The sequence below is a fragment of the Pogona vitticeps genome, chromosome 1 (genome assembly GCF_051106095.1).
Source record: "Pogona vitticeps strain Pit_001003342236 chromosome 1, PviZW2.1, whole genome shotgun sequence".
Classification (NCBI taxonomy): domain Eukaryota; kingdom Metazoa; phylum Chordata; class Lepidosauria; order Squamata; family Agamidae; genus Pogona; species Pogona vitticeps.
Window position 1 is genome coordinate 328,979,839 of NC_135783.1, and position 13,442 is coordinate 328,993,280.

Below are 13,442 nucleotides of genomic sequence, written 5' to 3' on the forward strand. Positions count from 1 at the left end.
GAGATTTCAATTGAATTTATGCCAGGGGAATAACTAAAAAGATTTTGATCAGTATCTCTGTAATATAATTGCAGATACAATTGAAATAGGAATCCTAGTATTTCAGTCTTGGTTCATTTCTCCATCCCTCTGCAAGTTTCAGATCAGCAACGAAGAGAAAAACTAAAGAAAGAAATAGAAAGGTGTGAGAAGGAGATGATATCGTCTAAAAATGTGTCACGATCTAGTTCCCGAGAGAGCAGAAGGCCACTGTCAGCTACCTATAGAAAGGTATGTGAACTTACTATTTAAATGTAACTTTTGATGCTAATTTCTCTGGTTTCTTCCATTTGTTTTCATAGGTCAAAATCTAATTGATTACCGTATTTTTCGCTCTATAAGACGCACTTCCCCCCCCCAAAAAAAAGTGGTGGGGGAAGTGTCTGCATCTTATGGAGCGAATACTGTAAAACAGCGCTCCCCAGGGCCTAGTGGGGGGATGGTGGGGGGAACCTCGGAAGGGTCCGAGAGTGCCTTCCAGAACCCTTCGGAGGCTACCCCCACCCTCCCGCGGGGCCAGCGGGGGTGAAATCGTGACCTTCCAGGACCCTTCTGAGGCTTGGAAAGCCTCAGAAGGCTCCTGGAAGCTGGCAATTTCCCCCCCCCGCTGGCCCCATGGGGGGGAGGAGGAGCCTACAAAGGGTCCAAGAGTGGCCTCCAGGACCCTTTGGAGGCTCCCCCCACCCCCTGTGGGGCCAGCAGGGGCAAGATCGCAACCTTACACAACCCTTCTGAGGCTTGGAAAGCCTCAGAAGGGTCCTGGAAGCTGGCGATTTTGCCCCTGCTGGCCCTGGGTGTGTGTGGAGGGAGCCTCTGAAGGGTCCTGGAAGGCACTCTTGGGCCCTTCCGAGGCTCCCTCCACCTCCACCCCAGCGGGCCGAAATTGCCAGAATATTCCTGTTTTCCTCCCCTAAAATTTGCCTTCCCTTCCAGTTAATTCCTGTCCTCTTTCCTTTTTTTCTCTCTTTATTTGATTTATTTTTATTTTTCCCATCTTATAGAATCATCTAATTAATTAATTGTTATAAATTTTTTAGAACTTGTTATCATTTGTTGTAAGCCACCTAGAGTGGTCAAAATGACTAGATAGGTGGGGTATAAATACAATAAATAAATAAATAAATAAATAAATAAATAAATAAATAAATAAATAAATAAATAAATAAATAAAATGAGGTGCGTCTTATGGAGAGGTGCGAAAATTATGGAGCGAAAAATACGGTAGTTGCTCTGTTGTAAGCACTAGAGCATAAATAGCAATGGTGAACCATTAGTTAACAAGTCACTCACATCTGAGAATGGCTTGTGACTGAGGCAGAAAGTGCCTCCCCTTACCTTTTGGGAAGATGTGTTCTCTATCCCAATCAATAAACTACCCCAGCTTGTATCTCTGCTCATGCAGTAATGAAATGTTGCTGTGCAATGAGGGAAACAAACAGCAACTCATTAATTAGTGGTAATTTTGTATTATAATTTACACCATTGCCCTTATGTCAGTGTAACTAACCAATAGGATTCTGGACATTTTGTAGTTGAACAACAACTTGATGAACTGTTAGTGAATAATTCAGAATTAATAAGATAGGTTTTCCTTACTAACCATGCAGTGCTAATTCAAACATGTGTCAGCTGTGCGTGGCTCAGAATTGCAGGAGCCTCTTTTGTGGACAGAAATACCCTTGGGTCGACAGAAGCACCATTCTGCCAGCAGAATCATCAACTGCCACCTGAAATCGGACATCCAGTTGACAAAAATGCTCAGTTGGAAATACCTGTCATCATTTCTTTTCCCTTCATCTGCTCAAAAGTTTCTTCAACTTTGGGCAGGGGATGCCAGCCCATGTCAACCCATTTTTTGAAAACACAGTACTTAAAACATCTTTAGTCTAAACATAGCCAGTTTAGAATGATGAACCATCTGCTAAGGATTGGGAAAGGTGAGCTTTTAGACTCCCTTTCCACTGCTAGCACTACTTCTCTTGGATAGTGTGTGGCAGCTGCAGAAAATGCATATTCTGCACCTATTTGCACACGTTGCCCCTCTTCATCTAAAGATATTTGTTAAGAAAACAGCACTCATGCTAAATATGGGCCTGTACAGATCAGAGCATAGGAATGCAAATGCTGGATAGATGTTGCACAGCTAGGGAAAGCCTCAAGATGAGACAGCATGAAAGAAGGGGACATATGCTGCAGCATTTTCGTAAGCTGAAAGGACTTAGCTCTTTGGTATGATACATTATTTGTAGTCAGTCATTGGCATCTCCAGTGAAAATGAGAATAGGTAACATTCTGTGAGACCTCTGCCTGAGATTGTGGTGAGCCCCTGCCTGTCAAATTCTGCAGTGAGTAGGAAATAGCTTGACTTGATATAAGGCAACTTCCTATGTTCTAGTGACCATGCAGAGGATAATGCAGGCCAAGTGAAAACACGTTTAAGACCCACAGGTTTCAGTGAGAAAGATTTAAGTGCATATGTAAATCATTGACATATATGGGACATAGTATTTCCCTTTGGCTACGTTTTCCTTTAATTTTTCTTATAATTTATTATAGATTCTAGGATAAATGCAATTGTCAGATCAATTGAGCTATATGGACTTTGATAAGTCAGCCCTTATGTATAAGTTCCATAAACTCAGTGAGCCTATTTTAGTTGGGACTTCCAGTTGGAATTAGCCATATGCAGATGAAATTTTCTCACCTATATTAATTAAGATGCTTTTTTCTTAAGAAAAAATTAGATGTACAAACTTTGCGAAATTAATTGAACATAATCACTACACAGTACCATTGCCAGTTTTGTAAGTCAACATTGTATAGAAACTGAAAAAGCTTTGTTAGCCAGTAATTGGAGAATATCATTTTTATAGCAGTCAAAGAGAGAGAGAAAATGACAGGATTGATTTTCTGTTAAAAATATGCACAAGGGTGTGCTTTGCATCCAGCTGCTGTATAATGCTGGTCATTAGCTGGTTGATTCTTGCATGACTCTTTGATGACTGACAATGTGAGTGGTAACATCATTAGGCTTACTGAGGAGGGGGAATCATGCCTTAGAATATTAGTCATAACAGGTGGTGGAGGTATACTATGTGTGGCTCATTTTTTGTATCGTATTGTTTTATTTTGATGAAAAAGGAATAATTAAAGTTATAATGTTCCATCTTTTAGTCACTATTACTGTCTTCCATCATGGTAGTTGTCAGTCTCATCTTTTAGAGATATGCCTTTATGCTTTTAGATAAAGACCTCTGCAAGTTGTAATAAGCTGTTGGTTTGATAGTAAGGTGGGATTTGGAATGTGGAGGTTCCTTTTAATACAGTTGTGGGAATTTGAAAATAAATATGCTATCTACCTTTAAGAAATGGAAGATGATATTTTAAAGTCTCCCAGTGCATAGCAACACACTAAGATGATTACTGGCTTTTCCTCAAAATGACATTCTTGTGTTGAAAAGCCTCACCTCTTTCTGGAACATGTAGGACAACTAATGCTAGGTTATGAAATCAACATTCTCTGTCTTTCTGATATTTCCACATGCCAGGATACTGTGTGTGTACATTGGCATTCACTTAGGGCCGTTACTTCTATATGTTAGGCATATTGAGGAATATGTCTATACCTGTAGTTCTCCTCTTCCTTTGAATGTTCCTGTGAATACTCTGCTGTCAGTGTCGGTCTATTGATGAGCTCTGTTGTCAACTGCAACTCCTTCCATATGAACCCACCCAGCAGTTAAGATCTAGCCAGGGACCCCTTTTGAAAGAGCCATCCCTCAAGGAGGTAAGAGGGAGGGCTTGTATAGGAAGCGCCTTTTCGGCAGCTGCCCCCAGACTATGGAACACCCTCCCAATTGAGATTCGTCTGGTGCCGACGCTGATGACATTTCGGCGCCAGGTCAAAACCTTCCTGTTCCAGAAAGGTTTTAATTGAAATAATATCAACTTTGTGTCCTGATGGCAATTTTTAGAGTATATATTTTAATTGTATTTTAATTTTTGTAAGCTGCCCAGAGACCTTTGGGTAGTGTGGGTGGCATATGTAAGTTAAATAAATAAATAAATATCTCTTGCATGCAAAATTTAGCCTACCATAGATGCAGCTACATCTGTACTGTCTCAGAAAGTAAATAGAACCTGCCACTAATATGCTGGCTCTCCTTCATGGTCTCTGTGACCCACACTAATGGGATTCTGCACCTGTACAACCTAAAGTTGGTGCTTCAGAATCCAAGGCTGTTGCATTTTGGCAGGAGCTCTAACCTGTCTATTGCACAATACTGTATCATGTGGCTCCCCCCATTTCCTCTCCAGTCTGCTCTTTCATGTGAATGATCAGCACATTGGAAGAGCTTCCTTCTCTGATCGTTCTTTGGACCACCACAGACCTTCATTTTAGTTCCCCTTTTTGTCTTTCCCTTTTTCGTTTCTTCCCCAGTCCTTGCCATCATTGTCATCCCAAACTTGACCCCTTCCTGATTCTCCCAGTTTCCTCTTGCTTATGGCTGTGACAAACCCAGACCTACTGGGATATGCCACAGTTTCACTAAGCTGCCACCAACCATTCCCTGTAAGAAGTCACACAGACCAGGGATGGATTTTTAACAAATAAAGGAATAAGGTTTATTTAAAACAACACACAGGGAAAATAAAATGATCAGGTGAATAAGATACAGTAACGTGGCTTAGTCTCAATCATACATACACACAGTTTGGTTCACACAGAACACTTAACTTGAAGCACAGACCCTGAACCTATCAGTTCTGGCTAACCATACAGACACCTGAACCTATCAGGTTGGTACTGACTGACACACAGTAGTACCCTGTCTGACACGCAGAGTCCCACTCAAGCTTCTTCTCTCAGCTCTTCCTCCAGCTTCTCCTCCAGCTTCTAAACTTCTCCACACACGCTCCACATATATATACAGTACAGCCCCTCCTCCTGATGTCCCGCCTTCCACTCCCCATAGGATGGAACTTTCCCTCCAAACCCATGACAGACAGGTAACATCAGTGCTGTATGTAACACCTCCCCTCTTTATAAGTTGTTTTGTAGGGGGAAAGCTAAGGTGCTTTTCACCAAAAAACAACCTGGATCCAAAACAAACAAAAACAGTCATATAATAACATACAATACCATACTTACTTATACTTACACTCTAAGTTAAACATTTACCATTTACAATACATCAAGTTACCTTTATTCATACAAACCAACATGTTTAATAAACAGACACATTTGACTTTTTGTCATCAAAATATATACATAGTCCATGTTTCTTTCGCCATCTTCATTCTTCAGGTCTTCTTGACAAGGCGTCAGCAACACAGTTCACTGACCCTCTGACCACCTTCACTTCAAAGTCATAGTCTTGCAGATTTAAAGCCCACCTCATAAGTTTACTATTGTGGGTTTTCATTGTCTTTAACCATTGCAGTGGTGAATGGTCAGTGCACAGAATGAAATGTCTTCCCCAGATGTAAGGCTTGGCCTTCTGGATCGCTTAGACTATGGCCAGGCACTCCTTTTCCACGGTTGCCAAATGTCTCTCACCTTTCTGGAGTTTCCTACTCAGGTAGGACACTGGATGCTGGTCACCATTCTCATCCTCCTGGCAAAGAACTGCTCCTACCCCGCTGTTAGACGCATCGGTGTAGATGATGAACTCCCGGTCGAAGTCTGGAGCACGCAGCACTGGGTAGTTGATGAGCGCCTCCTTCAACCTCCGGAACGCCTCCTCACAGTCGCTGGTCCACGGGATGCGGTCATCAGCCTTCTTCCTCGTCAGATCGGTCAGCGGAGCTGCAATCTCGCTAAACCTCGGGATGAACTTTCTGTAGTAGCCCACCAACCCAAGAAATGATTTGACTTTTTTCTTGGTGTTGGGTCTGGGCCAATCACGAACTGCTTCTATCTTGGCCTCGAGGGGTTTTATCACTCCTCCCCCTACTATGTGACCCAAGTATTTTATTTCTGGGCTACCCAGCTGCAGTTTGTTCTCTTTGCAGAGCCTAGGCCAAAGCACTTCCTCCCCTGGGTTAAAGTGCCTCTCCCTGGCTTCCTGGTCATCCCAAGCTTTCTTTCTGACCTTTTGAGCTTGCAGGGTCTCTGCTGCTAGCTCTAGGTTTCTCTTTAGGTCATTCCTTAAAGAGTCTATATATGTCACAGCGTCTTGTGGGTCATCCTGGGTGATCTGCTCCCAATTTTGTTTGATCAAATCAAGGGGCCCTTTCACCCTTCTCCCAAACAAAAGTTCAAACGGACTGAACCCGGTACTGGCTTGTGGCACTGATCGATAAGCAAACAAAAGGGATTGCAGCTTCTGGTCCCAATTGTTTGGATTCTCTGCCAAGTAAGCCCTAATCATGCGCATTAGAGTCCCATTGAACTTCTCAGTTAACCCATTACTTTCAGGGTGATAGGCAGTGGTTTCCTTGTGCTTAATTCCACAGATTTGCCATAACCGTTTCATGAGCTTCGATGTGAACGATGCGCCCAAATCTGTGATTATTTCTGAGGCAAATCCCATCCTGGACATATACCCCACCAAGGCATCTGCCACTGTGTTAGTTTCAATGTTAGTCAAGGGAATGGCTTCAGGGTACCTCGTGGCATGGTCCACAATGGTGAGAATGAACCTGTTCCCTCTCTTTGTGGCCTTGGGCAAAGGTCCCACAATATCCACCCCTATGCATTTGAACGGAGTGTCAATCACAGGCAAAGGGCACAACTTTGCTTTGGTCCTGTCGCGGCTATTCCCCTGCCTTTGACACACATCACATTGTTTACAGAACTCCCTGATCTGCTTCCCTATGTCAGGCCAGTAAAAATTCTGTGTGATTCTCTGCTGTGTTTTGTTCACCCCTAAGTGCGCAGCAAACATGTCAGAGTGCCCCCTTTGTAAGATCATGGGGCGATACTTTTCAGGTACCACTAGCTGACTTCTGATCCCATCTCCCCCTTTTGAGATATTCCTCAGGGTCTCTCTATACAAAATCCCCTTTTTCTCTAGAAATCTCACTGGGGTTTCAGGTGTTAGCTGGGCGTCAGTCACCTGTTCAAAACACTTTTGGAGAGTGGCGTCTGCCTTTTGCTCTTGGCCAAATCGGCTGTCTGTGGTTAAGGTTTCCACCACAGCTTCTGAACTCCCCTCTGCTTCCGTCTCTGGCTCATCATTACCCCCCTGAACTGTCCCCGTGGTGGCTTGTGAACGTGTAATCACTAGCACCCGTTTCACATGTTCAGCCAGGTCATTTCCCACGAGCACGGCTGCTGGCAGAGTCGATAAAATCGCTAGCCGCCAAACTCCCCTCCAGCCTTGAAAGTTCATAGGTACCTCAGCTACTGGCAGTGAGATCACCTGTCCCTCAATCCCTGCCACCTTCATGCTCTCATTTGGGATTATATATTCCCTAGGAATAATATCTGGATGGCACAGGGTCACCTGGGAACAAGTGTCCCTCAACCCCCGATACTGATGGTCAAGTATTCCTACGTCCACCCCTGCTGTTTCAAACAACTGAGAATCTGTTCTCACGAGCAAGCAGCGCTTGACCTCCACAAGAGGACCATTTTCCTCAGCCTGATCAGCAGATGTAACTGTTCCAGATTGAGTAGCCATGGCAACAGGCTCCCTCAGTGACAAGGAGCTTTGCTCTTTCTGGACACAGAACACAGCTTTTGGCTTGGTTCCACTCAAATCCTGAGGCACAATTCCTTTTAGCTGCTTTAATTTCTCACACTCTGAGATTAGATGGCCCTTTCCCTGACAGAAATAACATTTTCTGCTATATTTTGAGTCTTTCTCATCTTGTTTTGGTTTTCCCTCCAAAATCTGAGGTCTTGGTTTCATGTCTGAGGGCTTCCCTTCACCATGGGCCCCTCCCCCTTGCTGGCTTTTCCCTGGTCCCTGAGAGTACTTGCTGTAGGTTTCTTTAGGTTTCCCCATCGATTTCCCCTCACCCAAGGGCTTTCTTATTTGGGAAATAAAATCTGCGATCTCGGCTGCTTCTGCCACAGATTTCGGTTTCCTTTCCCTCACCTGGAATTTCAGTTCCCCATGTAGGACTGAATAGAACTGTTCCAGCGCTATCAAGTCTTTGAGCTGCTGAAAGGTCTCTGTCCCCTCCTGAGATAGCCATTTCTCTAGCAGCCTCACCAATTGGGCCCCCACTTGGGTAAAAGTCTGCTCTGGTTTCTTGGTGATTGACCTGAATCTTTGTCTCAGCTGTTCCGCATTTATCCCATGTCTGGCAAACACCAGTTTTTTAAACTCTGCAAAATCTTTCATCAGTTCCTCTGGCATCTCTGCATAGACTTCGGCTAGGCTGCCACTGATTAAAGATCGCATGATGGTCATCTTCTCAGTTTCCCTTACTGAGAAGTCCACAAACGCTCTTTCCACTAGGGAAAAGAACACCTCAGGACAATCTCCCTTGTGGTACACAGGGAATTTCTTCAGGTCAGCTTTAGACAATTGGCCTCCCTCAGAATCCCTATTGTTATTATTGTTCTGATTCATCAGTTCCAATTTTCTTAACTCAAACGCCATTTTCTCTCTCTGCAATTCCAATTCAAATTGTCTCTGTTTCTCTCTTTCCCTTTCCTCCATTTCAAATTGCCTTTCCCTTTCCTCCCTTCTTTCTCTCTCTAATCTTTCCTCCACTTCAAATTGCCTCATCCTCAGTTCATGCTGTTGGGCTATGAGCATTTTTCTGAGTTCTGGGTTCTGTTCTCCCGTGCTGTCACCTTGCACTGAGCCAAATTCATCCTCAGAACCTTGGTCAACCTGGGGGTCTTTCACTTCACCCATTTCTGCCATTTGGCTTCGAGTCAAGGGCATAATCCCCCCCCCAGAACAGGCTGCTTTCAAAAGTCAAGCCTCAAAATAAAGCGACCACTTTTTTTTTCTTTTGCCTCAGAACCAGCTTTCTACAGATTACTGCTGTTCTTCAGCACTAACTTGCAACAGTTGCGAGCCAGAGTCTACCCCCCTCTGCTAGGCCTCTCAGCAGACAGGCTAGATCACTGTTACTCTACAGTTTTGCCTCAGCTTTTTTCCCGCCAAAACAGGCTGCCTCAGAGCTCCCTAATCTAGTCCCCAATCTGAGGTTACACGTTCTTCTACTAGCGCCCCTCCCCGTGAGGTACACCTAGAAGATTACCTACGTGCTCTCAGATTGTCCCTGACTAGACCCCCCTTGCTCTGGGCACACTTGCCAAGGCTTTGCTGTACCACTGGACAACTGGACCAGTCGTATCCCACACGCTGGACACCAATCAATGTGACAAACCCAGACCTACTGGGATATGCCACAGTTTCACTAAGCTGCCACCAACCATTCCCTGTAAGAAGTCACACAGACCAGGGATGGATTTTTAACAAATAAAGGAATAAGGTTTATTTAAAACAACACACAGGGAAAATAAAATGATCAGGTGAATAAGATACAGTAACGTGGCTTAGTCTCAATCATACATACACACAGTTTGGTTCACACAGAACACTTAACTTGAAGCACAGACCCTGAACCTATCAGTTCTGGCTAACCATACAGACACCTGAACCTATCAGGTTGGTACTGACTGACACACAGTAGTACCCTGTCTGACACACAGACTCCCACTCAAGCTTCTTCTCTCAGCTCTTCCTCCAGCTACTCCTCCAGCTTCTAAACTTCTCCACACACGCTCCACATATATATACAGTACAGCCCCTCCTCCTGATGTCCCGCCTTCCACTCCCCATAGGATGGAACTTTCCCTCCAAACCCATGACAGACAGGTAACATCAGTGCTGTATGTAACAATGGCATCTGCATCTTTCAAGACCAGAGATCTAGTCTCTGACAGCCATTCCTATTGTTGAGATCATTCCCAAACTGGACCTGATCTTTTTCCCAAAGATGGTATTAGCATTTCACCTGTCTCAAGACTTTGTCCTTCCGACTTTCTATCCAAATACTGTATCTAACATTGAATGAGTATTGTATGCGTCAAATAGGCATTGAGTGTTTTCATTTTAATTTTATGTCTCTAGAATGGCTCCATTTCCCCATAGTCTGCATGTTTTCCTTTGCTATGGCTCACTTAAGATAAGTTGGCCAGTCTCTGCTCAAAATGGATAACATTTACCACTAAATGTTGCTATGAACTGGCTGGAGCCCCCATCCCGCAACAAATCTAAGCTCACTCTACAAAAAGAGCAGCAACATCAGCTGCATTCCTGGCAGGAAATCTATTGCTGTACATCTATAAAACAACCACATGGTCTCAACTAGGAACTTTCATGTAGCACTACAGATTGGACACCAGAACAAGGAGGGATACAAGTTTCAGCCAAATATTTAATTATATTTTTCTGTCTTTATTTTTTCATTTGAGTTTTATCTTCCCATCTTGAATGGTATTATTATTGTTGTTTAAATTGTTACATTAATGGTTTTTATGCTATTTTATTGTAAGCCGCCCAGAGTAGACGTTGTCTAAATGGGTGGGGTATAAATTGAATGAATGAATGAATGAATCAAAAGTCACAAAACAATTCCAGTATATAAATCAGTACTGTATAAGCATTTGCTGGAATTATGAACAACCAATAATGAAGGGATAACTGTGTCAGAACTATCCATTTAGGCATGATGTGCATCCCTTATTCATAGACAGACACCTTTTCTTGGATAACTCTGACAAAATTAACATCTGTACAGATTAGTTCATTTTCAACATTGACTTCACCTGCTTTTCTATTTTCTTTTTCCCTTTCCTTTTAAAAGTGATATTCATTCACATTCTCTTCATGGTGATGAGTTTGGCATCTCATTACTGCTAATCTTCCATGTGTCCATGAGTTTGCATTTATTAGCGTTGCCCTAGTATTTAGTCTTGCAGTAGCATCTACAATTCCACTTAATGTGTGGTAATATAAGGCTAGATGTGATCTCAGTATTATCTGTTTAGTATCTCTGTACCAAGTGCTTTATGTACTAATCTCCCATGCTTTTTGCAGTAATCTCCTGTGCAAATGAGCAAATAAAACATCATTTACATCAGAAAGACACACGTTACTTGACTGTCCTCCTCCTCTAATTTAAACTGGCATAATATAATCATATGGAATGAGCGTTTGCATTACAAAATACATATATTGAAAACGTGAGTCATGTCAAAATTTTCTCATCATCATTGCCCAGCTATTCATGCAACTTGTCACAGTGTTTTTATTTGTTCCAGTGTGTTCCTCTTCATTATTGTGTTCCAATGCAAAATGTACATTATTCTGGATTATGGATGTACTCTAATTGAGCTGTATAAAAATAATTCATTTAAAAGAATTCTTGTTAGCTACAATTTTTGATTAAATTGTAGTAGCCCATTTCAGAGTTCTAACTTTCATTAATGTTTCTGATTATAGGTATCAGAGAGTGTTACTTTTGGCTGAGCATGCGCACCAGTGAGCTTAGAACTCGTGCACATTCCTCTGTTTGGTCTGAAGCTGGCAATTTTTCAATAATCATAATTAAAATTAACCATGGTTTGAATTCAGATATATGGCAAGGTGCACTTAACCCCCAACAGAAATGGTGCTGTCCAGGTTGGCTCAGAAAATTGGGGGGGGGGGGGGTTGCATCTCTGTTTACTGCTACTAAGATGTGCTTTGACGTTCTAGTCAGACTTGAAGAAAAAACACTTTGTGCTACATAACAATGAATGAAGACAATCTTTAGACTTGCCGCATTCCCTCAGTGTCCCTTGTTTGTTCTCCCTCAAACACAGGTCCACCTTCGGACACAATGTACAATTTTCTCCCTTTGCACGCTGCCACCAGTGGATCTTTATCCACCCTGTACCAAATATGTTTCTTAGACCCAGGCTGCCAAATATAACAGGTTTATTTATGGTTTGATTGGTAAATCACAGAAGTAAAGTCATAGATGTTCTTTTATTGTTCAATCATTAAACTTGGATAGGATTACACGTTTGCTTGTTTGTATTCATTCACATTAGCCACTGTAACAATATCTTATGACTGTCTATCTATTTTCTATTACTTTAATCTCTTATCTATTCTCTAACACACACCAACTTTCCAATCTCTGTCTTAACACTTCAAAAACTTCTTTTCTAATCTCCAACTGTCCTTCTTGCTCTGCCCCTCCTGTCCTGCCATAGGCTCCTGCCCTAGAGCTCCATATGACGGACAGGCGTGACTCGTCTTATACAACATGAATTCTAAAAGTTTCTTGACTGCATTGGGGGGAAAACACTGTGCCCTTGGCATGCTGCAGTTAAAGAGGTTAATCAAGTCTTGTCAACTTCTTCTGTTCAATAAAACATACTCTATTTGTGCAGATTGCAGTATTTTTTTTTAAGACTAGGGTAGGATGGCTATGCAGACAGTCAAACTTGAGAAGCGCTGTGGTTTGTGCTGTCAGGGTTATTCAATAGTGCCTCACGAGAATTTGTGTGATAGATATATACACATTTTGTTGAAGGTTAGCTGTTCCATATGTATCTTTCCTCTGGTTTCATACACTGGTATAAATTTGAGGCCACAGAAAAAATCCCCAAGGAACACCATGTGTTACCTTATTCTAGTTTACAGTTTTATGTATATCCTAAATGACTTCCTCCATTTCAAAGTCAATCAAAGGCTTCAAGAGTGCTGACTGCCTCATTTTCTTTTTAACTGACTTCAGTCTTCCCAGGCCTGCTGATTCTCCACAGCATATAAGCATTCTTTCCCACAACTCAAACCTGTTTACTTTCTGCCAGGCTTATGCCTGGTTTTAGAGTCAGGTGAAGAGAAAATCCAATAAAAATGGATGGATAAATTTTCGGACGAGCAGTCAGTGAACATACTATTCTTTTCTTAGCTGACTCTTCCCTGTAAATTAGCAAGGCTATCCTTTGCATTGTATATATTATACATTCAGATTGTACTTTTAATGTTTATTTTGTGATATATTTTCACATTCTGCTTTCTATTCTTACTTCACTTGTTTCTTTGTATTTATTAAAAAAATATTCAGAGTCCAATTCCTAGGTTGTGCCAGATCAGAGAACAGCATGATTATATTCTTCTTGCCCGGCAAGCTGCCCTTAAGAAGGAATAAGAAATAAACCAGTTTTCAGACCTATAGACTATAGTAGTCTTTTTAGATAAAACTAGCTGGAAATTTCAGTAGAGTTGAAAAGTACTGTATCTGCATTTTAATGGTTTTTGTTTTATCTCAGTAGGAAAAAAATAACTGAAGACTAGAACTAGAATAAAATGGAAATAAAAAATTGAATAGGGCCAATACCATAGTGATGAGATGTAGGTTCTCTATGACATAATATATAGTAGCCAATTTTAGGAGGTTAGATTCCAACATAGCTTTGAATACTTATTGGG

The 13,442-nt window shown here is 42.1% G+C and overlaps 1 protein-coding gene across 5 annotated transcripts in view; it reads left to right on the forward strand.

The window, feature by feature from the left end:
- Positions 1-13,442, forward strand: part of SPATA7 (spermatogenesis associated 7) — a 78,766-nt gene that overhangs the window by 43,076 nt on the left and 22,248 nt on the right. For all 5 annotated transcript variants that reach the window (XM_020811426.3, XM_072986527.2, XM_072986528.2 and 2 more), the window contains one exon: positions 137-270. In XM_020811426.3, the coding sequence (XP_020667085.3) occupies positions 137-270 (134 nt within the window). The remainder of the gene's footprint in view (positions 1-136; positions 271-13,442) is intronic.